The sequence below is a fragment of the Neopelma chrysocephalum genome, unplaced genomic scaffold, assembly GCF_003984885.1.
Source record: "Neopelma chrysocephalum unplaced genomic scaffold, ASM398488v2 Primary Assembly neopelma1_94, whole genome shotgun sequence".
Taxonomy (NCBI): Eukaryota; Metazoa; Chordata; class Aves; order Passeriformes; family Pipridae; genus Neopelma; species Neopelma chrysocephalum.
In genome coordinates this window covers 765,758-790,695 of record NW_020897756.1, presented here as the reverse complement: position 1 = coordinate 790,695, position 24,938 = coordinate 765,758, and the positions used below count along the sequence as shown (strand labels likewise).

Here is a 24,938-nt window from a genome sequence, read left to right as displayed (position 1 = left end):
GTCCCCGGGCAGGGAGGTGACAGCAGTGTCCCCGGGCAGGGAGGTGACAGCAGTGACCCTGGGCAGGGAGGTGACAGCAGTGTCCCTGGGCAGGAATGTTACAGCAGTGACCCTGGGCCCTGGGCCCGGAGGTGACAGCAGTGACCCTGGGCAGGGAGGTGACAGCAGTGTCCGTCCCCCGCCCCTACCCGGTGACACCCCGGTGACCGGCGCTGTTGCCATGGCAACGCCCGCGCGCGCCGAGGCGCTGCCGAGCGCCCCCAGCGGCCGCGGGGAGAGGGAGATCTGGATTGGCTGTCGGGGCTGCCAATCAGCCCCACTCATTGGCTGCCTTGAAGGAGGAACCGCCCGCTCCCGGCCTCTGGACCAATCAGAGCCCCGTCTCCCCTCGGCGAAGGCGGAAGCAGTGTTGATAAACAACATGTGCCCTCCCCGCCCTTCCCCACTGTCCCGCCGTCTCATTGGCGGGGAGGCGCCTCCGAGCGAGGCGGCAGCCAATGAGCGGTGGCGGTGTCTCACGGCCGGCCCCGCCCCCTGAGGCCGCGGGGTGTGGGCGGAAGCAGGAAGCTGCGGCGGCGGCGCCATGGGGGCCGTGCTGGGGGTCTGTTCCCTCGCCAGCTGGGTGAGTGCGGGGCTCCCCTGCCCCCGAAACCTCCCCTTCCCACCCCGAGCCTCCCCTGACACCCCGGCGAGCGCGCCCGGCCCGGAGCGGTGCCTCCGGCGGGGCCGCGGGGCCGGTGACCGCCCTGTGTGCCCTGGCGCGGCCTGAGCCACCATCGCGGCCCCGCCGCAGCCGGCGCGGCCCCTCGGGGCAGAGCGGGGCCCGGCTGGAGCGATCCCGCTCCTTCCCCTGGCCGGGCCGGGCCGGGTCGGGTCGGTGGTGGACGGGGCCCGCCCAAGGGCAGCCCAGGGCGATAAACAGGGTTATCTGCGGGTGTTCGCAAACAGGCTGTCCGTCAGAAGCGCCCATTAGCGGTTTATGGTGCGGTCCGGGAGTGGAGTGTCTCCAAATGGAGCTCGGGCTTTCCTCTGGGCGTCACGGGACGCCCCGGTGTCAGCTGCGAGGGAAATGCCCTTACTATTCCTGTCTCTGCCCTTCAGATTCCCTGTCTGTGCAGCGGTGCCTCGTGTTTGCTGTGCCGATGTTGTCCCAACAGCAAGAATTCGACAGTGACACGTCTTATCTATGCCTTCCTCCTCCTCCTCAGCACTGTGCTTGCCTGCATCATGCTGGCACCAGGCATGGAAGAGCAGCTGAAAAAGGTAGGGAGGGGAAAACCTCGTTCTGACTGTTTGAAAAGCCTTTATTGTGCCAGTGGCTATTGATTTTCTTTACTTGGAGTGGGTTATGTGACAGGCACAAATACCCAAGTGCCCTTGTTCCCCGAGTTAAGAGGCTTCTAGCTGAAACAGCAAATTCAGTGAATGTGCTTTTTTTAGGACATGCCTGGTCTCTGAAACCTGACTAGCCTGGAGGTGGTCAGTTGTTATAAGGGGCCTGCTGCTGTGGTATCTTAATCTTCCTGGATGAAAAGTGCTGACATGAGGAAGGCCAGATGATAATGAGGTCTGAGCACAAGGCCTTTTGTTCTCAGATCTCCCAGCAGGCAGTTGACTGAAAGCCTTGCCTGTTACAGGGCTTAAAGAAGGTAATTGCAAATGCAGCTCTAAACTCACAACTAAACGTGTCTTCCCCCAGATCCCTGGATTTTGTGATGAGGGGCTTCACACCCGGATTCCTCACTTGGAGGGGTTTGTCAGCTGCGATGTGTTTGTGGGGTACAGAGCTGTCTATCGTGTCAGCTTTGCCATGGCTGTGTTCTTCTTCCTCCTCTCCCTGCTCATGATAGAGGTGAAAACAAGTAATGACCCCAGAGCCTCGATACACAACGGGTATGTGTGTGAGCTGCCTGGGCTTCCAGCTTGTTCCCCGCTCCTGTTTCCTTTCCTGACACGGTGGCAGATTGGGTTTTGACAGCCTCAAGTTTCTTTTGGGCTGAACACAGAGTAGTGCTCTGGTCTCCCAAAAAGCTTCCTGTTCATGTCAGATGTTCAGTGTACTGACTGAGTGTCCTGCTCTGAGGTGGGGTAACCAAAAGGGCAGTGCTCTGGGCACCCCTCTGTGTTTCCACGGAGGTGTGAGGTTGCCTCTGACACTCACTGGGTCACTCACTGTCTGACTCAGCCAGCAGAAACTTCTTCCTGATTTCCAATCCCTGATTTCCTGATTTAAGTGGGTTAGTTCTGGGCTAGGTGACTTAATCATCATAGAGTCATGTAATTGGAAATGGATGTTTGGAGACCATCGAATGCATCGGGTTGGAAGGGACCTTAAATCTCATCTCATTCCAACCCCCTGCCATGACCAGGGACAATTTCCACTAGACAGAGTTTCTCAGAGCCCCGTCCAGCCTGGCCTTGAACACCTCTAGGAGTGGGGATTCCACAACCTCAACCTCTCTGGTCAACAGGATCATGTGCTCCAAATCCCTGGCTGGAGCAGGACCAAGCTGCTTGCAGATCATGTAGCACATGACTACTGTGTACGGATTAAGACCAGTATTTACAACTTCTGTCTTCTTTTAAAGGTTCTGGTTCTTCAAAATAGCTGCCATTGTGGCCATCATGGTTGGAGCGTTTTACATCCCCGAAGGGCCTTTCACAAGAGGTACAGTTAATACTCACTGTGGGTTCTGATGAGTAAACTCAAACCCTTTCACAAACTTACCAGGCTATAGTTGTAATAGTGAAAATTCTCTTGCAGAAAATGCAGTTTCTGCCCAACTTCTTTAGAGTACCTTGGTTCATCCAGTATTTTGGTGACCAGCTGAAGTTATGGCAATCAGCAATCTTTTCACCTGCATAGGTTTTGGGTATTAATAATTTTGTACTCCATGAGATAGTTGTTACTGGGCTGAGTCTTCTGACACTACTTAGACTGGAGGCAGCTCAGAACACTGACAAGTGCTAAATGCTTCCCTAGAGTCTGAAAAATCTGTGTGAGAAACTTTTACTGTCTGTTCACATCACAGCAACTTTAATGGGTTGTTCACCCTTAAAGAAATGTGGCCTGATGGCACTTATGTACACAAATTTATGGTGTGTTAGATGTTGCATTCATTCTTAAAAACATGCTGGGCTAAGCATTCTCATGCTCAGCTTGACCAGGATCAGCTGCAGCCTTGAATAGCTGGGGCTCCTTGCACACTTCTGCAGGATGGGGGCCAGAGTGATTAACAGCATCTGCATTTCCAAATACAGTTTCAGAGTTTTTCATTATTTGTCTGCAGTATAATGAGGGGCTTTTGATTTTTTAAACTGAGGTAACATGCAAATGATGGAAGCTAACCCTGTTTTCCTTGCTCCCTTTTGTAGCTTGGTTTTGGATTGGTGTTTCTGGAGCCTTCTTCTTCATTCTTATCCAGTTGGTGCTTCTTGTGGACTTTGCTCACTCCTGGAATGAGAGCTGGGTTGATAGAATGGATGAGGGAAATGCTAAATGTTGGTATGCAGGTAGGAATCTGAACCTGTGGAGGATTTGTTTCTGCTGGCCAGCGCTCTGAGAACATCACTTACTAGTTTGTAGATGTCCCTACACTTACACTCCACAGTGTCCTCGAGTCACTGCTGTGAACACCTGGAATTAATAGCTGCAGAGTTGCCTTTTTCTCGTTCAGTAAAATGCAGAATATTTTAGCCTTGTGTTCAGCAGGTCTGACAGTGCTAATAAACACCCTTGCCTGGTTTGCAGTGCGAGTGCAGAGCTCAGAGCCTGGTTCTCTTCAAATCTAAACTTTGCCACCCCCCCTGCTGTGGTCCCCAGGAGCTCAGTTGTGTCTGGCAGTGGCTGCAGAGCCACACCAAGTGTGCCTTGGCACGTGCTCCCCAGCTGGCCACTAATTACAAAGTGCTAATTGTTCTTTCCACACAGCTAAGAATGCTGCAACAGCATTTTGTAGCTTCTTACAAAGAACATAACAGAGGGGAAATGAAAATGGGTGGCCTCTAGCATAGAGGAGGAGGAATTCAGGGCTGATAAATGCCCATGAGAAGTGTGCAAAACGTACTCTCATTTTGTCACTGTGGCTTGACATCAGTTAAACTGATAAAAACTGATGCTGAAAGGCAAGCCTTACTCCCCTGATGGCAGCACTGGCTTTCCTCTGAGCTACACTACTTAGTGAGCCCAAGCAGAAATTCAGCCATACCTAATAAAAATGCATTGTGCTACTTTAGTTTTCTGGCCCAGCCTGCCAGGTGAGGACTGTGTGATTGCAGTGGTAGCTGGACATTGAATCACTTCAGATGTACTGTTAAAACTGCACTTACAACTGTGTTGTAACAATTGCAGCTCTGCTGTCCTGCACAAGCTTGTTCTACGCCTTGTCCCTGGTGTTTGTTGTTCTCTTCTACGTTTTCTACACGAAGCCTGATGACTGCACTGAGAACAAGTTCTTCATAAGCTTTAACATGATCCTGTGCATTGCTGTCTCCATTGTTTCTATCCTTCCAAAAGTTCAGGTATTATTTTTCTCTGGTATTTTCTTCTAGCATACAAAGCACAAGTGGAAATGATGTAGTACCAATTCAGTCAGACATAAGAACTTTAAAATGTGGCTATCATAGCTGTGCTAGCTAGGAACTTTAAAAAAAAATACCTTGCTCTGAAACCAATGCACTGTGTAGTGACATGTTTTCTGAAGAGAGGCTTTTTTTAGCTAACATAGTTTTGGACTTTGTTTCCATGTGGAGGGCTGCTGACATGCCTGTAGTGGTGAATGTTCTGGCAGAACAGAGAAACCTGTTAGGGAGCAGCAAAAGAAGCTGGAGATTTATTGGCTTAGTACTGTGGCTTTGAAATTATGGGCAAGCTGGTTTAATGCAAGAGGACACTTGCACGTTACTTGATTCTGAACTAGTATTGCTCAAGTCACATGCTAGATTGACATCTACAAAATTGGTTAAAAAGCTGGGATTAGCTCAGTAAGAATCCATAACAGAGTCTTGGCCACAGAAAAACGATTTGGTTTGCTCATTCCTTCCATGCTTGAGTTGCTTCCTGCATAACTTACATGACTAAGGAGTTCCTCCCAGTCTTTTGAACATAGAGCAAAGCCCAATGCATTTCTAAAACAAAGTTTTTTCATGGTAGTAACTGCTAATTCTGTGGCAGCAGGGTAAAACTATCCAACCCCAGGTAAAACCTGCCCTTCTGACCTTGGCTTGCTCTTCTGTTTTGGAACAGGAACATCAGCCTCGCTCTGGGCTCCTCCAGTCCTCTGTCATCACACTCTACACCATGTACCTCACCTGGGCAGCCATGTCCAATGAGCCTGGTAAGCAACACACTGTCTCAGGTCATGTGTTGGTGTGAAAGCAGAAGCTGCTGATGGTTGTTACAGATCACAGTGTGGGGATTGCTGACCTGTCTAGATAAAATTCACCAAGGCTGGAAAGCTGACCTTACTGAAACCATCAGACTGCCTTTTTGCAGAACTGAACTGGGGTATTTGTGAGGAAAATAACCAGTGTTAGGGCATTCTGATTTTATATATTTATTTATTTATTACACCCTTGTCCAGCTCCTAGGAAGGAAAAATGTTCCAGGCCATTTCTGCCTCTGGAAAATCGAGGAGATCTTTTCTTAGTTAAGTGCTGGCAAAGCTCATTTCTCTAATCTGCCTTGAAATCCCTTTCAGAAAGAAACTGTAACCCAAGTTTGCTGAACATCATCACCCAGATAGCTGCACCCACAGCTGCTCCAGCCAATGCCACTGTCCCACCTGCCACTCCTGCTCCGCCCAAGTCTCTGCAGTGGTGGGATGCCCAGAGTGTTGTTGGACTGGTTATCTTTGTCCTTTGCCTCTTGTATTCCAGGTAGGATCTGCACTGCTTATCCAATGATAAACAGTTGGGATTTGTCTGCCTCTTTTGTTAGAGCCTGGGTCTAGTGCAAAATGTACCTGCATTTATTCACATCCAGCTGCTGTCTCAGGCCCATAAAGCTGTGTTCAGCTTTGTGGATGAGGATGGACTTTATCAGCCCCAATCCAGACAATAGAACGTGTTACAAGATGATTAGAGGGATGGAGCACCATTCCTACATGGAAAGGCTGGGAGAATGGGGACTGTTTAGCCAGGAAAAGAGGCAGCTTAGGGGCGGCCTAATTGCAGCCTTCCAGTACCTCAGGGGAGCTACAAGAAAGATGGAGAGAGACTATTTGCAAGGACATGTAGTGACAGGACAAGGGGGAATGGCATAAACTGAGAGTAGGTTTAGATTCTATATTAGGAAGAAATTTTTCACTGTGATGGTGGTGAGGCCCTGGAACAGGTTGTCCAGAGAAGTTATGGATGCCCCATCCCTGGAAGCGTTCAAGGCCAGGGTGGATGGAGCTCTGAGCAATCTGGTCTAGTGAAAGGTATCCCTGCCCACAGCAGGGGGGGGGTTGGAACTAGATCTTTAAGGTCCCTTCCAGCCCAGGCAGTTCTATGATCTGGACTAGGATTGATGTTTACCTAGGTTAACAAAAGCTTGGATGAGAAGAGTTTTCTTTGAGGAGTTCCCTTGTTTTTCCGGATGGATTTAAAAAAATCCCGTTTGCTGCTCGCAGACATTCCGTGTGCTCTGTTGCTGTGTTAGCAAACAGCCAAAGGGGTTTCTCACCACGGCTCTCTTGTTCCACTGCAGCATCCGCTCCTCCAGTAACAGCCAGGTGAACAAGCTGACGCTGTCTGGGAGTGACACTGCCATCCTGGAGGAGACCCTGGGAACGGGGAGCGGGGCCGCGGAGGAGGGAGACGTGCGCCGGGTCACGGATAACGAGAAGGAGGGGGTTCAGTACAGCTACACCTTCTTCCACTTCATGCTCTTCCTTGCCTCTCTTTACATCATGATGACACTCACCAACTGGTACAGGTAGGAGCAAGATGGAAAGTGATTGCATGTGCCAGCCAGTGTTCCCAGGTGGGTAGGAGACTCCTGCCCTGTAGGCTGATCCTGCCAAGCTCCTTTAAGTGCTGTCCCTGTGCCAGCTCATTGGAGTTGTGCCTTCTCAGTTTTGTGTAACTGAATGAAGATGTAAAAAGGCACAACCAGCAGCTGCGGGCCTGGGGGACTGCAAGGGCACAGTGGGGCTGCCATCCTTCAGATGAGCAAGTAGCAGGAAGGATAGATATGAAACTGGCTCCAAGAGGCCTCCTGGGAAGTTTGTCAGAGGTCAGCCTGATGTTGCTGGCTCTTCACCCTGGGAAGGATGTGCAGGGACAGCCATATGTGCTGTGCATCAGAGATGTCCTTTCCTACATCTGTTGGAAACACTTGGACATACCCTCTGCTGCTGCAGCTCATAACCACTTTCCCCAGGACTGGCACATGGTACAAATCAGCAAATACACTTAGAGAGCAGCAGCTATCAGGGGTCTATTGCTCAGCTCACACAGGTATTTCCTTGAAGAGCAGCACATCAGCACAGGCAAGCAGGTTTGACAGCTGGGTCCCAAGAACAACAGGCCTGTGAAGGAGCCACAGGAAATTGCTGGTTTAGTTGTCTCACTGTGTTCTCACAAAGGCTTTTGCATTGGAGTGTCCCAAATGATTGTCCTAATTTCAGATTCATAGAGAGCTGGCAAGGAGCAGTGGAAGGTGCTTTCTCTATCTGCTAATTGACTTCTCTACTTTTTTAGCCCTGATGCAGATTTCAAGACAATGACAAGCAAGTGGCCAGCAGTGTGGGTGAAGATCACCTCCAGCTGGGTTTGTCTGCTTCTCTATCTCTGGACCTTGGTGGCTCCTCTTGTCCTTACTAACAGAGACTTCAGTTAACTTGCTGAACCTGTCTGAGCTTACAAAAGTGAGGAACTCTTGCTGAAAGCCAAAATGTTCATTTATTGCTTTAGTTACTGTTTCTTATGTTGATATTAACATGCAGTTGGATAGAAAGTTATATATTGCATAAAGCTTGATGCAGCATCAAAATTATCATGTTATCTTTTTATTTTAACTTTCATCAGTGTTATCTTATTACTGCATTTTTAAAATTCACTACAGCTGTGCTGTTAAAGCACAAAAGAAATTATCTGTTCTGTCCAGTATCCACAACCTTCTGTTGAATAGAAGTAACATTTAGCTAAATATGAAGTAATATATTTTAAAGAACACTTATATTCAGCATAATGCACTAGTATGCTAATGCTTCATATCTGGAAGTGTAAGCCATGCTGCTTGATTTCTACATTCCACTGCAAAAATTTATTTAAAGGAAAACTTTATTTAAATTACTTAACTTTTTTGTTGTGGCAAAAAAAAAAGCCCTTTGTTCCTCACTGAAAGAACAGAACTCAGAGGTTGAAAAACTGATTAATTCTTTTTAAGAACAGACTTGCCCTTTCTAAGAGGCAACTTCTTTTTTAGTATGTTTGTCAATTAGATTGGTAAGTGTATCAGTAGCTTAAATCAACTTTATGATTATGTTGGAAAAATAGAGCTTATTGATTGGTTAATTTGACTTGTCTGATAGGCTTATAAAAATATTGTACATGTTGTTATTATTGTTATTGGCACTAAGGCATTTGCACTGTAAACTCATTTGAATAAAGCAGACTAACTACTGAAAGTGGCCCAGTTGTTAATTGTTAAGCAGCAGTTAATTCTCCAGTGGAAAATACCACCCACAGTGATCAGCTGCTGCAGTGCCCAGTGGGATGGGACTGGGTGTTTTCTCCATGCAGCAAATAAGTAAGTCATAAAATATTTCTTTTGGAACAAACAGCACCTTCCATGTGATTCTCTGAATGTCAAATCCCATCCCTTAAATGGCTCAGGTAGAGTTGTTCAAGTAAACTTCAGTTCTGCAGTAGAAAGCAACACCTTTTGCTAACTCAGTGCTGTGCTGATTATACTCAGTTGCAACTGTGTGTTTAGTGTGAAACTTGTGTGTTGCTGTTGACTTTTTACAGTAAAATATCCCAACATGACACGAGGCAAACATATTGAAAATATCAAATTAGCAGCTGTTACAATGTGTTTAATTACCCAGTCATGCATCATAAAATTACACATTTTTGACGACTTCATTTTATAAAATGCAATATAAAAATAAATTTTGTCAAAATAAGATGTACACTTAACCACCCAACACCTCTAGGCCCACGTACAACAGAAGGCAAAATTACTAGTTTGAGTAACACTATGCTTTAACTCATGCCAAAATGAGATTTAACAAAAACAATACTTAAGCCAGTTCCTGAAAATACCTCAGGGCTCTTAACACCCGTTTGCAAGAGTATAAATTCAAGTACTTTAATGTACAGTTTGCAGCTACCTTTTGTCCCACCTAATGCCAATGAAGTTCAAGTATATTCCCTTATTATGTCTTGGATTTGTCAGGGATGGCTTATGTACTGGGCAAGGCATATAACCTCTGGAAACAAAGTTATTTCAAGTGGGAAAAAGATTGGTTGTAGTGCTGTAAGAAAAAAAACCCAACAAACCCCAAGCAAAAAACACCCCCAGCCTATAAGCTTTTCCTAGCTATTCTCTTAAATATAAGGAGAGTTAGGTTTATACTTAAAAACACAAGTGTTTATTTTTCCAAATGCTGACACGAGAAATTCTGGGAACAAACTGATTTCTTTGCTAGCAAGTGCTAAAGCTCAAAGAACATTCTCAGCTCCGTAGCCAGGTGCACATTAACACAGAGCTGTGCTTTCTGTAAAGTCTGGTTTTTGAGACAGTTCAGGGTTAGAAACACAGCTCGGTGAAGCTGCAACTTTTGTCCCGAGTTCTAAAGCCAAGAAAGAGCAAATTCGAAATAACAGATGCCTGATAAAGGTAAGCCTGGCTTAGCTCAAGCATCCTGACATAACTGCCCAGCAGGCAGCTTGAAGAGAAATAATTTCTGGAGGCACAAGACTGGCAGTTTTCAGCATTGATAATTGTGGGGGTTTAACTCCAGCCATCAACCAAGGACCACAGGGCTGCTGGCTCTCACAGCACCACACTGGCTCCTGTGAAGAAAATAACTCTACCCCACCCAAAGGCAGCACAACCACATGGCCTCATCTATTATGTTTAAATCATGTTATTTATTCTTAGTTTCTTTGTGAGCAGAGGAAAGAAGAGGGTGAGGTGGATCTAGGCTGCCTGCTGTTTAAGGCATGCAGGAGAATACAAAAGCCTGGAAAAGGGGGTGGGTTTTGTAGAGGTTCCTCAGTCTTCTGCTGAACACCACTAGATTCCTTTCTTTTTGAAGGACACTGAATTTTGAGTATTCCAACTCCCTCTCTAGTAGTTCCATGAGGGGATCAAAGCAGCTGTTCCTACAGTTAACTGCTGAAATATCACCACTTCCAACCCCACAGCACGACTGTCAGTCAGGCCTTCATCTCCAGGAAAAATGGTCCATCCTATTTATTTTTTTTTAGTTGTACATTGTGACTGGAATTAAGAGGCAGCAGAACAACAAAAAACCACCATCCTCTCTGTTCTGGCAGTTCAGCAGCGTGGGCAGCCACTGACCTGCCCTAAGTCCTGTGTGTTACTGCCTTGCTGTGTGGCAAAAATCTGATTTAATCTCTGCAAAACACACAGCACATTCTGGTCACAAAGGAGGAGGTGGCTAGCAGTGCTCTTTCACCTTATTTCAAGTAGATGAAAAAGGTAGTTTGTTTTTTTTTATCTCCACACTAAAGGTAACAGCTATCAAAGAGGAGTTACAATTGACTTACAAAGGTAAGAAAAATCAGATGCTTTCACCAAGGAAAATTAATTTCTTCCCACCTTTAATCTAAAACTGTTCATGTGATGAGTCCTCTGCTTCCACAAATTCTGAACTGCCACCCAGGGAAAAAAAAACTTCACAGTTTTACCCCTTTTCAAGACCCAGTCTGTTTTTATAAAGCCTGGATGACAGGAATGGCATTTGCTACCCCCTCGTTCCAGGATGAGATCTGCTGCCAGGTCAGGAAGTCCTTACAGTGGTAGAGTTGTCTCTTTTTGGCAATGCAGTTATGCTGTAAGGGGACTGAGAGGAAGAAAGACATCCAAAACAGAGTTTGGCACTTTGAAAAATGAATGTCTGAGATCCTCAAGATGCTTTAGGTTTATATTTACACAAACATAACTGGTGCCTACAATCCCATTTGGCACTAAATCAAGATTTCATCCAGAGAAAGTGCTCTAGAAGTAAGTCCCCAATTAGAAGGGATATTCTTTTCCACCAAATAGTGAAATATCTCACCTTGAAGTGACAGGGTGTACTCTCCTGGTCCTAGTGAGGTTCCCATCTCCACACCATTATAGTGCAGAAAAATGTGTGCAAAGAGTGTGCTGAGAGTTAAGTTCTAAGTCAAGACCATTAAACAAAAAGAACTTGGGGAGTGGGAACAGCTTATTTAGACATCAGTATCTTACCCTGGTTTGACACTGGAGTCTTAGTTCTGTCTCTAGACAAAGACCTAGAAGCACAGGCATACAAGCAATGAGTAAATATCACAGAGATGACTCAAGTCTAACTTCATACAGGAACATGACAACCAAAGACAAAAGAGGTTAACACAGTTTAAAAAAAAAACCAAACTTGTAACATTTCACAAAAGAGCCAACAAGCACAGTGAACAAAATGCTACAATATCAGGAAATTTAGGAATGTGCTTTTAAAAAGCCCGTCTGCATTTGGTTTCACAGACTTAAACTCAAATTCAGCCCAAAGTAACAAGCTAAAGCAGCACCTTGCTGTCCTACAGTGAAGTATTGCCTCCTATACATCACATGCCAACTGCTACAAAGCCTCCTCATGAATTCTGGGTATGAGGTACTTACCCAATTCCTCATCACAACCAGAAAAGAATTGACAATGTGGGAAGGTGCCTGACACAGCTTTTTTTTCATTTGGTCCTGAGCCTCATTATTTGAAGCTGTTGTCTAGTCAAAAGGACTTATCTGAAAAACTTCCTGTCTTCTGAAAGTGAAGATTGCACCTGTTGTGCAAACATGGTATAGATGTTGTAGTAGTTAATCCATCAGTCACAGTTCTTCCTACAGTGAGGAAGTTTTGGAGATGTTCTCCATATGGGTATTTGTGAATAAGTTTTGTTCTGTATTAATTTGAGCCAAATATTCACTGAGATATTTCAGAAATGCCAACTCACAATCTGAACCATGTGACAGAGGACAGGCCAAGTTAAGACTTTTACGGGTTTATGCAATCTTCACTACAGAACTGTATTTTGCAGGGTTCACAAGCCATTTTCTTTCCTTGGATTACTGGTGTTTGCAGAAGGGGAAGGGAACAGATGATCACAAAGTTAGTAAATCATCTTGTCACTTTTCGCCTGTGTGGGGAGGGGACAAGAAAATATCAAGCTTATGATCCTGCAATATTTTTTTCCCTTTATCATTAGAAAGAACAGGCCACTTGCATCATTCACATGGAGGTTGATGAGCCTCAAGTCTTCTACACAACTTGTGCTCTTTGCTTTTATTCTCCCCGAACTCTGCCCTGCCCCCATTGTGCCCTCTCCAGCTTCCTTTGGTTCTACAGTGTAAAGTGCCTCAGCAGTCTGTCCCTAAACTGCAGGTTTAGGAGTAAGGCAGAGTTCACAACATCACCTATGAGAGCAGACCTGAACTGCTGGCAGACCCCCCTGCCCTGGTTCCTCAGTAGCAGTAATAGAGCTGGGGTTTCATGCCCCGCAGAGAATCATCACACTGCTTGTCATCGGCATCCCCACTCACGAGCATGTCGTGGGGGGAGCTGTCACAGGGCACAACCAGCTGGGAGAAGTCGTGCAGGAAGTCCTCCTCAGAGGCCAGCAGCAGCTCATTCCATGCAGAGATGTCCAGCTTGCCTGCGGTGCCACCGTACTCTTCGGGAAGGATCACCGGAGGAATGTTTTGATGGAGGGAATTCAGATCACAGCCATGAAGGAAAAACTGAGGAAGAAAGCAAAAGAGCTTTAAAAGTGCACATGGAACACTCTGCAGCAAATTGCTGAAGCAGTCAGCTAACCAGCTTATTTTGAGTTAAAGAGCAAATTTTAGGGGTGATGTCCTTATGGGCACACAACAGTCCTTATTCGACACACAAGGGTGGGCAGGGGCAGTCAGACACACCAGGGAGAGAAGTCTTGAGACAACTCACATCTAGTGCAGATCAACTCCCAGCAACAGAGACTTGACATTTGTCTGTGCTCAGGTTCCAAATTCAACTCATCACCAAGTTTGTTCATGGGATTGAAAGTACTTATCCTTATGGAAAAAACCCTTCATTGGCAACCACACCCAGTCCTGTGGAGAGGATATTTGTGCCATACAGGACACTTGAGTAAGGGAAAAGGGCAAGGAAGGTGCAACACAGGTTTGCTGTGACACCACCTCATAAAGGAAGCGCTACTGGCCCAAATAATCCAACTGCAGGGATTGAATTCATGTCCTGAATAAAGAGCATATGTACTAAAGTTCCATATTAATATTATGCCAATGTTAAGTTCCTCAAAGTTTCTCTCTCACAGAGAATTTTCCCAACAGCATATTTTTAAAAAATAAAGCAGAAAGGACCCGTTAAATCAAGTAAAATGGCACCAATGTTTTTCTAGCTGTCAAGTTTTACAACTTTTTTTCTTTTTTTAGAATGGCCAAGCAAGGAACTCACAAACATTAATATTAACGTTAAAATCACACAAATCCTTACCCGGTTTGCTATCTTTTCCTTCAGAAAAGGCTTGATGATTGCAAAAATGCCTTTGAATATACGAGGCTCATTTATTATGTTAACAGCCTTTATTCGAATGGGGAATCCATCCTGAAGGGCAAAGAAGATTTTTGTAATGCAGTTTAAAAAACATTTGCCACCTTCCTCTTTTCAAAATCTCCTGAGATTGACTGCCAGCACATCCCATTAAAGTTTGGCTCCCAAACTTTAATCTGAGGTACCAACATAAACCAGTACATAAAACAGAAATGCAACTTGTTACAGGGAACAGTCTTAGGATGAGATCTATGAGCATAAAAACAAAGTCAAGAGGCAAGAAAACCCTGCATCAATAAATACATTGTTGTCAGTAAATCTTAATTTCTTATGTTGATCTCCATCTCCCTGGACAAAAACACTTAGAAAATCCCTATCCTTTGGGTATTCCCAGCCCTGATAAGGATTTAGTCACAAAGTGGTCTCCAGCTCCTGAGGAGGGCACCACACTCAGCACCAGAGCAGGATGCTTCCAACACTGTGTCCAACTACAAGATTTGGTGCCCAAGACAGCCTAAATGTGTTTCTACGTAAAGAAGGAATCTAATATTGCAATCTTTCTGCCATTCCAGCTATTCTATCACACTACCTGCAAAAGACAAACAGGTTCTGCTGCCAGCAGGACACACACAGGATCTCCTACACAAGACAGTTTAAAACAACAGTTAATCATGGGATTTCTGCTGGAGAAATTTATTTGCAGAAATATTTTTCAAAGGGAAGAGCTCATGATCAGCAATTAAGGTCTCATGTGCCACAGTGAAGCTCCTTTCCCTTATAACCAGTTCTATATACACAAAGCAAGCAGTCAATGCTTGGAGTGAAAAGCACATAACATGCACTGCTGGAGGATTTTTCTCCTTGGGAAGGTCAGTGAATTAGCTCCTCTTTACAAGAGCTGCAGCTCAGCAAGACTGGTGCAACACATTTAAATACCACCCATACCTTTATGTCCTTCCCCAAGTTCAGCTGTTGTTCTGTGAGCAGCTTCCACTAGTAACATCCATCATTTTATTTGTACAAATTAAACATGGGCTCATAGTTAAATGACACATTTAGATCATACTTTAAAGGAGTGAGTTCTTATAAAGGCATTCCTAAACTCACTGGTCTCATCTCTGCAAATTCCCCTGATTCACTCTATCCTTCCTTATCCCCCCATGAATGCAACAAAGAACATAACCAGTCAAGCCAGAACAAAAGTAATGAGGGCATGAATCCCTTCAAGAGAAGTTTTCTCATCTCACCCCTCCAGATTGTATCAACATCAAGGGAAATCATCAGACCTTCCTGTCACTTTGGCCAGGTTACCCCTCACTCCTTTCACCTTGTTTTGTCCAACTTCACTGTGTTTACACTTGCTCTCCACCACTTTCCTCCCAGACATCAAGGAGGAGATGCTTTTCATCACTGTCTCTTTTGCCATCCCTATGCTGAGAAGCCTCTCTGCCTTCAGGGCATGGATAGAAACCTTCCTCAAATGACACCCATACAAAAGTCCTCTCTGCCAAAGTTTTTCAGCAGTACTTGAACTGGAACCTTCACTTGCCCAGTGGTTGGCCCCATCTCAGCCAACAGCAACCCTTTAAACAACAAGCCATTTCCTCACTGTCTCCTCTCTAAGTGTAATTCTCTGCTCTTTCCCTTACCACCACCTAGCAGAACTGCTTTTTGCTGTTCCAGCTCAGAAGTTTGCATTTCTAATGCAAATTTAATTTTATGGATGCAAAAATCAAAAAAGAAAAAAAAGGGCAAGTGAGGTAAATTGGCAGTAAGGGTGTGAGAAACTGGTTGGGCAGAGACATGTTTAACTCTGCTGGCAAAAGCCAAGATGATGAACTTTGTGGTGACACAGTCAAGAACTCTAGACACAGAAGCAGTCATTTACAATGCACAAGCTTATTTTCCCACCAGTTCAGGTCTTACCTGAAGAATTCCAATCACTTTTTTGGCTACAAAAGGACCAAAATGAGACGCCTTAGATAAGCTGACTCCTTTGTAGTCTGCCAGGATTACAATTCCATTCACCTGGGTCTCTTCGGACTGAATGAGTTTTTCTAAGGTTAAGTATATGGCACGAATGTTCTCAGTAATCGGATAATTACTGGGTGTCCATCTGTCTGAGGTTACAAGACATGGATGGTAAGTCGGAGAGGAAATATAAGCTAACAAAACACATTCCAAAAAACTGAATTTCTGTTCTCCTGGACTCTTAAAAGCTAGTCTCTAATAGCCACAGTTCTAGTTTCTAGAGCAGAACTGTATATTAAGAAATATACCTTTCTTAAGCAAGAGGGAAATGGCAACTCATGTTTACTTCAGGGAGCAAAGGCAATGGTTTTCAGAACCCCGTTCTCCACACAGCACAGCTCATTAGCAGTTTCAGCTCAGAAAGAAAGCAGGTAAATGGAAAAGAGGAGAATGAATGAAGACAAATTTACAGCAAGCCTGGCAGCACCAAAAGCACATGGAAGGCTGATTATTTACATGGGAGCCAGAGCCACAGGCTCCTCTCTCTGCTTATTGTCAAAGCAAATCATAAGCTTCTAAGTGTAGGCCAGCAGCCCTGCTTCAATTTGAGTTACTACACATTAGTTTCCCTTGAATTGTCTAATATTTCATCGACCCACCTCACTGCAATTTCATTTTGACATGACTGCAGTTACTGCTGACACAGGAAAAGGAACTAGAATAATGCTGGCTAATGACCAGCGTGTCCCTTCACAAGCCAGCTTTTCAAATTTCAGAGAGAACCCACATCCAATGTACAAGTCCCCACTGTTCAGGGGAGCAGGGAACAAGTATTTGGCCCAGACACACCTCGAGGACAGAGAACAAAGACATTCAGGCATTGACTCAGTACCTGGGCGGATGCAGACGACGTGACGTCCCTCCGGGTCCCGATGAGGCAGCACAGTGACAAAGCCTGACTCCAGGACAGGCTTTATTGCAGATGGCTTCAAGTTACTGAACACCTCGGGCCAGGTCCTCCTGCAGGTGTGGTAGTTCACCAGGAGCTGAAGCGCTCGATCGTAATCGAATTTCCTGGCTCTGAGGAATCTCAGCAAAAAAGCATCGTCCAGGCACGTCCCCAGGGAGGGATAGTCTTTGCACACCATATCCCGGAGCGCCTGCACGTCACGGAGCCTCCATTCAGGCTTCTCTTGGAGCTCTTCCCGGGCTTTGGTAACGAGATCAGGAGACAGTGAACAAACATACTTTGGCCGATCCGGCAGGAGCTCGTTGTCTGATGGAGACCCTGCTGATGGACTTGTCCTGGTGCAGTCGCTGTCTCCTGACATAATGCAGCAGGAATCTGTCAAAAACCAAGTGCACATGACAAACAATCCCATGGACCAACAACCACATCGATGATTTACACATTTATTATGTTCTGTATCCCTCTGCTTCCCCGCTAAGGACTCTGCCTTTCAAAGAACCGGCACTACAACCAGATGCACAGTCCAGACATTTTAATTATCTTACCAGGATTAGAAAGTACAGGTTTCTCTAATCTCTTTATCCTGCCTAGCAGGTATAAAACTACCTCGGATGAAACCTAACCAACCAACCAACCAAAACTTAAAATATAAAATTACACAGCTTCATTGCAGAAATACAGAATTTAATTCACCTTAATGGTTATTTCCTGTGTCCAATTGGAAAGTAAAGCAAATCAAACACATCAGAGTTAGGCAGGATTCTCACATTTGGTCAAATTACACCCTCTTCTGAGCAGCTCTCCCAGCTCAGCCCAAACAGTCCTGAGTCTCTGGCAAACACAGACACTGATCAGCATCTCTGCCCACGTGAACGTTTGGAGCAATTCAGGAGGAGCTGCATTCAGGAACGTAAGAAATGGCTGCGGTGCACAGACTGGATGAGCAGGTTAAGAAAACTGCAGACTTTTATGCCAGCACTGCATGGGTACTAAGGTTGGCTTAATCCAGTTTTCAGCACGATGCCAGTGCTCTTGAACTGGGGGCTGCATTTCCAAATCCAGTCACAGGTGGATAGAGAATGTAAAATTAGAATGCTGCAAGCCTGGCATAATTCCTGAAGCTGGACCTGGGGCTGGAAGGGGACAAAGTATGCCTTTATTTTGGTGAGCTATTCGCATTCAGCCCCTCACAGCACATGACAGCGCTCCTGGCTGTCACACGGGAACCCCTGTCCCACACCACCGCCTTCCTCCTGCGGAGACACACTCCCGCCTCGCCTTCCCCGGGCTCCTCGGGGAGCTCCCGGCGCACCGGGACCGCTCCCAGGGACGCGTCTCACCCCGTTACAGCCCGGGATGGGCAGGACGCAACCCCTCGGTCCCTGTGCCAGCGGGCGGAGCGAAGATTGCCCAGCATTACCCGGACACAGTCCCGGCTCCCCCGTCCCCCCGTCCCCCCGTACCGGAGCTCCCGCAGCAGCAGCGCCGTATCCCGGCCCCGCCGCCCCGGAACGGCTCCGGCCGCCGGAAATGACGCCACGGCCGCGCCTGCGCGATGGGCCCGGGGCGGAGCCGCTTCCGGTGCTGGTCCCGGTCCTCGGCTTGGTCCGGGTCCCGGTCGCGGTCCTGGTTCCCTCAGGGAGCAGCAGCTCCTGTCGGGTCCCCGCGTGTTCGGCCTTGGACCGAAAATGCGCGTTTTCCGCCATCGGTGGCATCTGCCCGTCGCAGCGTGAGGGAACCCCGCGGCCACCTCTGCCCTTTAGTCCCACCTTATCCTCTGGCAGAACGGCGTGTCAGCGCCTGCGGCCGCGAGCCACAAAGGCACAGTTGTGTGTGTATTTAGGAATAAATATAAACAAATAAATAATGTGTAAAAATATAAAATATTGTATTTTAATATGATGCGTGCATTATATACACGTGTCTGTACATATGTATACATATATGTGCATATTACGTGTATATACATGACATATACACGTGTATATACATAATATATAATATATATAAAATATATATTATATATATACACAATATATAATATATATTCATACATTATATATAAAAATATATATTTTACATATATAATATATAACATATATTTTTATATATTATACATTTTAATATAATATATATTTATATATAATAATAATATATATTTTACATAATATTATATAACACATATACCATACATATATATCACAGTATGTACTATTTATATATAATATATATACATACAGTGTATACTATTTAAATATTATATATAATCCTATGTTATTATGTATTATACATAAATACTATATACATTACACATATATGTATACATACATACACATATATATATGTGTGTGTATGTGTGTATATATATATATGTATATAAAAGGACCCCCCGGAGCTGACCCTCGAGAGCAGGAGTGCTCAGGTGATGACCTGACATGTCCCCAGGGTCTCTCCCAGACCACTGTCCCTATCTGTGGCTGAGCCGGTGTCTGTGAGACAGCAGCGACCTCCCAGACCGGGAGCAGAGGAGAAAGGCAGCCGGGAATAAGGTCACAGCACCATCTGCGGGCACTGGAGCTGCTCCCTGTCAGCCAGAGCAACTGTGGAATTACCTGGCCAGCGTTAGGGCAGCCTCAAAGCAGGGGCCAGGCGAGCACAGCTGGATGGAAGTGGGGCCCAAGAGATGTGCTGGCTGTATTCTGAATTTAAACGCCAACAGAGGGACTAAATTTTAATAAAGGGAGATTTTTGGGGGTGTTTGGCTTTGGTTTTCTTTCTTAGAGGGCAGAGAGCCGTATCCCACAGGAGTTCAGGTGGTGATGCCTGACATCCCTGCATGGAATTTGCAATAAAAATAAAACAGATGGTCGCTCCCAGGCTTGCTGCATTAAAAAGGGTTCAACAGGGAGTGCTGGGGAAGGGGAAATAACGTGTTTAACCCCACTGATCAAGGGATGCAAAGTTAGACTGCAAACGCTTCAGCATCCCCTAGTCAGCATCCGGACTGTCCGCAGGTTGGGGGGTCCCTGGAGCGTGGTGGTTTCTGCTCTTTTCTCTTGGCTGTAACCCGTGTTTTCAGCCGGGAGAGGGAGCCAAAGATAGTTGGACAAAGAGCGGGAATCCCAAGAACCCGCAGTAGGAACCAAGGCCCTTCTGTAGCATCAGAGGTTCAGCTCTGATTTATTTCTCTCCCAAGGACTCACCCTTCCAAAGTGGAAAATGTTCCAGTGGCACTGCACCTGGCAAGAGATACACCAGCATGGAAACCGAGTGTGTCACAGAGATGTTCCAGAGAAGGGGAGTACATTGTTTCCACCTTGTGGTGATAGTCCAGCCCAGATCTGGGTGCAACTTGGCAAGCTGGTGCCTGAAGCTGGGACCAGTTTGGATCTGTGTGAATTAGACCTGTTTGTGATGTTGCTCCATGCCCTTTCCAGCAGATTGTGGGGGAAATGATGTTGGAAGGGACCTCAGGAGGACAAGAGAACTTGCATTGATCCCGTTTCCATTCAAACAGCTCCTGCAGCACAAGTGTGACAGAGGCAGCCCCTGGAGTCCCAGAGGAGAGATAAGAGACTGAAAGTGGCAGCTACAAACAGCTGGAGAGAGGGAGAAGATGTGTGTTGGGGAGATGAATATGCGGCCTCAGAGCTGAAGACATGACAGAGTTTCCTGGATCACCTGATCTGGCTCATTGCTGGTTTGAGAAAAGGCTTCAAAACACCAAACAGCTGGGAGATACTAGAGCTGCAAATGGGAATTTATGCTACAGGTTGCAAAATCAGCTTGGAATTTGCACCTCTCAAACAAGGGAGGAAAATTTAGCAGGGAGGTGACAGTTCCAGTCCTGACTGGTTAATGGCTGCTGCAACAGGGTGTTAGGAGTAAGCAGGGGTGTTTGAAAGGAGTGACGTGTGAAGGAAGCTCTGCTTTGGGGAACAAGAAGGGCAGGAAACAAGGGAGAATCAGTAGCAATCACACTGAGAGATATGAAAAAGGATATTAAAATGAGAGCAAGAGCCTTAGGCAGGTGAGAGAAAATGAGGAAGGAAAGGAGAAGTTAGAATACTTCATAATGGGGAAGGGCTGGAAGTGAAATATAATTTGGGGATGGTCCTTACCTCAGTTTTTCTTATGTAGGGAGTGTTGAACTCATGAAGAGCAGTGGATGGTGAATGGAAGAGAGGGGTTTCAAACACCAAGCCAAGTTGTAGGGGGAGTTTTAAAGTACTGACACAGGAAATCACAGGAACTGTAGCAAGACTTTCTGTAATTTACTCTTCCTGGTGTTGGCACCCTGTGACTAGAAACCAGTAAAGGCAGGAGCTGTCTATAAGGAAGTAAAAGCTAAAAAACAAACATCCAAGAACTGACAGTCCTGGGAGATTTCTGGCTGCAGCCTGAATTTAAATTCTCCCTCCTAGGAGGGAGAATTTTGTCCTTACCCGCTGTGGCAGAAGGGAGAAGGACACGCACACCACATGCCCAGGGCCCTCCCCAGCTGAGAGGAGATGAACCACACCAACTCTGCCACTTCATCAGCTCCAAATCTATAGTCTTTGCAGGAGCTTCAGTCAGGAGTTGTGTTGTGACCTTGGGAGCCACACCTGAAGCTCCATGGCAATTCCAGCCCTTCTCATGTTCGTCTCTCCTATCCCAGGTGATTCATACCTTTCCCAGCTCTGCTCCTGGGTGCTCCCTCGCCCTGCCGTTGTGTTATAAATGAGTGGCTGTTGGTGTTGGTTGATATTTAATGAAGTCCATGTAATACTCTTCACTTATTTACTCATCCGAACCCAGTCTTAATACCCAGCCTGGGAAAGTTATCTTGGCTTCTTTAAGCTTTTCCACCATTAGCAATAAAGGTTTTACAGTCTTGGCAAGCTGAGCTGAAAAGAGAGAGCATGACTTCAAACAGCATTGCTCACAGAGAAGGCTTTAACTGATATTAAATCACTAAACTGTGCAAACATAACAGTCCTGTAATAAAGATAATCTATGTGCAGTTCAGGCCAGGAGGGGCTCTGGTCCTTGGGGTGCAGGTGGAATCTCTGGACACCACAAATTAAAGAAACCTTTTGGGCAGCTCAGCATCAGCACAGAGCCACTAGTCATAGAGTCATAGAATCATAGAATCAGCTGGGTTGGAAGGGACCTCCGAGATGATCAAGTCCAACCCTTGATCCACTACCACTGTGGTTCCCAGACCATGGTGCCACATCCAGTCTCATCTTAAACACCTCCAGGGATGGAGAATCCACCACTTCCCTGGGCAGCCCATTCCAATGCCTGATCACTCTCTCTGTAAAGAATTTCTTCCTAATATCCAACCTAAACCTTCCCTGGCAGAGCTTAAGACCTAACCCTCTTGTCTTACTGGTCGCTGCCTGGGAGAAGAGATCAACCCCCACCTGGCTCCCCCCTCCTGTCAGGGAGTTGTAGAGAGTGAGGAGGTCTCCCCTAAGCCTCCTCTTCTCCAGGCTGAACAACCCCAGCTCCCTCAGCCTCTCCTCACTGCACTTGTGCTCCAGTCCCTTCACCAGCCTTGTTGCTCTTCTCTGGACCTGCTCCAGCACCTCAGTGTCCTTCCTGACAGATGGGACACTGGAGTGGAGCACAGCCTGCAGAGCCTGGGGGTTTGTGTAACTCATGTCTCCATCCACAACTGGTCTCCCAAGGTAGGGGTGGCCTCAGGCCTCTGAAAGCTGGTGAGGCAGTCATGATCAGGCAAGCCTGGCATCCTTCCAGGTCCAAAGCCGGAGTAAGCCTTGGAAATACAGTTCCCAAACTACTTTCCTTCCCAGACCCAGGTTAGACTCAGAGCTCTTCTACCCCTGGACTTGAGCTGGGAGCACTCTGTTGATCCCAGCAGCCTCTTCTCTTGCACACAGGACACTGAACTGCAGGTCATGACTGCAGTCTTGTTTGTGCCAAGCTGTCCTGCTTGCTCCCACCTAACGAAGCTGGCAGTACATTGCCAGCTTTATTGGCCTGGTGCTGGGTGTGTTTATGATCAGCAGGGTCACACCTCCGTTAGGAATGGGGAGAAGGATTTTAAACACACCTTACCATGCCTCCTCCAGCCTTTCTCTGTGGAAAGGGGTTGTGCAGTGTGTGGCCTCAGTTCCCCAGCTGGTTGGTGATGTTTGCATCCAGCCTGGAGGGAACTGGCCAGCCTGGCACACAGAACTGCCTGGCTCAGCAGTGCCACGTTGCTGAGCTGTCCCTGCTGCCTCTTGGTGCTCATGACTATCTGTGCCTGTGTGTGCACTTGCAAGTTTAATAGCAGCAATAGTTGCTTTTGTCAGAGATGATATGCAGGCCATAAAACTAGTTTGCCTTTTTTTTTTCCTGCTCCCACTGAGATATGAAAGCAGTGGGAAAGGCTGCAAAGCCTGTTGGCTCTTTCAGATGGAGGTTATATAAGGAATATGAAAAGAATGCATTTCATAGTGGCCAGAGGACCTAAAAATACCACTTTCACAGATCTTTGCTTGGACATCATGAAAAGATTCCGCAGCTGGAGATAGTGCTCTCCAGGAAATCATCCTTAGGCTAGGCTGGAAGCACAGAAAGCTCTTGTGTTCAAAAACAATGTAAGGAAGTTGTGTCTCAAAGGCCAGTACTTACAACAGCCATCTCCTGTGACATGGGACATTGCCTGCGGGTTCCAGGGAACCCAGCAGGATAAAACACAGCCCACGAGTGGCAAGAGCAGTGTCTCAGGATGATTCCAGGCTGGAGTAACAAAAGAGGTGAGGGTTGGGATCGAGGACACCACTTAAGGACAAGGTTGTCTCTGGGACAGTTCATGGGGTTTTTTCCCAAGTGAGCTGAATCCAGCAATAAGAAATCTCCCGTAGGAACTGCACTGATTTAAGATTAACCAGGTAAAGTGCAACCTTGATAGAGTAGTTCATGGGAAGGAATCCAGGAGAATTTATTGCTTTAAAGATTTGATATAACATATGTGGAGTTTTAGGGCATATACCCAGGTAAAACCAACCATGGGTCACAGCAGAGGAGTCCTGGGGCTTTTCATTCCACATTAAAGAGAATGAACTATCTCCTTTTCTTTGTCTTGACTGGACTAACCAGTCCTGTGTGTTCTGGGTTAACACATGTCCTGTGACTGCCTTTGCTGCCCTTGTTCAGGCATTCAGCAAAGGGGGCTCTGGATCATCACAGGTGCACAGATAGTGAGGGCACGTGGTTTGAGGTCTGTCCTATTCTCCCTCGGCTCCAGACTAGAGACAGGCTCTAGATGCTGTCTCCACATGGTCCTCAAACATAGTCTGGATCTCATCCCTGCATCTCATCCCTGCTGACATTTTTCACCAGTGTGACTGTCACTGGGAAGCCACTGGATTTGTGCAAATGGGGTGGAAAATCAGGCTGTTTCTCATCCCTTGTACCTGGGATGAGACTGCCCACCTCACTTCACATCAGGGGCAGGAGATGGAGGAACACGAGGGCCATCTCCTGCAGACCTGAGCTTCAGGAGATGCTGGATGTTGTTCTTAGAGCCCTAATCTTTACAGCCATCTAGACTTCTCTCCCATCTCCCTGTTATCTTCCTGGGCATGCTACAGCTGAGCACAGGTGCCCTGTGATCAGAAGAGCAGGTCATTAAGAGCCTTCTCTAATTGTCGTGTATTTCTTCACCTTTACAACCAGTTGACAAATTGACTTTCACTTGATCATCTTATTGTGACCTGTAGGCTCAATCAGGCTCTCACCTGCTGCCAGCAGCAGGATGGCTGTGTAGGAACCAAAGCACAATCACCACCCCAAAGTGCTCAGAAATTACCTTTGAAATACAAGAAAGGCATAAAAATGAACATGTTTGAAGTGCGAATACCATATTTTATCTCCCTTTTCTTGGCTTTCAGAATGTGGTTACTTCAAGTCTTTAAGCTCCCTGGAATCACGAAAGCAAATATTTATTCTTTGCATTTGTTTTTCTTTTAATGAAAATTGGGATTGTTATTCAATCTCATGGTTCCAGCACACGTGGCTTCAGGACAGACACCAGCTAGCATTAGGCTTGCCAGGAAATAGTGACAGCTGGCAACACCATCAAACATTTGTTTGGGCTTTTTCCTCAATACACATATGCTTTGTGCTCAGAGCAACAGGGAGGTGAGCCCCTTGATTTACAATAAATCCTCCCAGGAGAAAGAAATCCATCTGTCTGTAAAAAGTTAGAAAATATTTTTGCATTTATTTTTCTTTTTTTTTTTTTTTTA

General features: G+C 46.2%; 2 protein-coding genes across 2 annotated transcripts; one reads left to right on the top strand and one right to left on the bottom strand.

Moving 5' to 3' along the window:
* The first annotated feature begins 527 nt into the window (after nucleotides 1-527).
* SERINC3 (serine incorporator 3) lies at nucleotides 528-8,615 on the top strand. Its single transcript, XM_027693836.1, has 10 exons — nucleotides 528-622; nucleotides 1,102-1,263; nucleotides 1,700-1,893; nucleotides 2,589-2,668; nucleotides 3,376-3,513; nucleotides 4,352-4,521; nucleotides 5,246-5,336; nucleotides 5,700-5,877; nucleotides 6,692-6,919; nucleotides 7,687-8,615. The coding sequence occupies exons 1-10, from the start codon at nucleotides 584-586 to the stop codon at nucleotides 7,823-7,825; spliced, it is 1,419 nt and encodes a 472-aa protein (XP_027549637.1). The 5' UTR covers nucleotides 528-583; the 3' UTR covers nucleotides 7,826-8,615.
* A 376-nt stretch (nucleotides 8,616-8,991) lies between these two features.
* On the bottom strand, nucleotides 8,992-18,226 carry TTPAL (alpha tocopherol transfer protein like). The gene is made up of 5 exons (XM_027693837.1): nucleotides 18,153-18,226; nucleotides 16,612-17,064; nucleotides 15,675-15,868; nucleotides 13,692-13,802; nucleotides 8,992-12,934 (listed from the first exon to the last, which is right to left on the bottom strand). Exons 2-5 carry the CDS (start codon nucleotides 17,048-17,050, stop codon nucleotides 12,659-12,661), a joined length of 1,020 nt encoding a protein of 339 aa, XP_027549638.1. The 5' UTR covers nucleotides 17,051-17,064; nucleotides 18,153-18,226; the 3' UTR covers nucleotides 8,992-12,658.
* Between the last annotated feature and the right edge of the window lie 6,712 nt (nucleotides 18,227-24,938).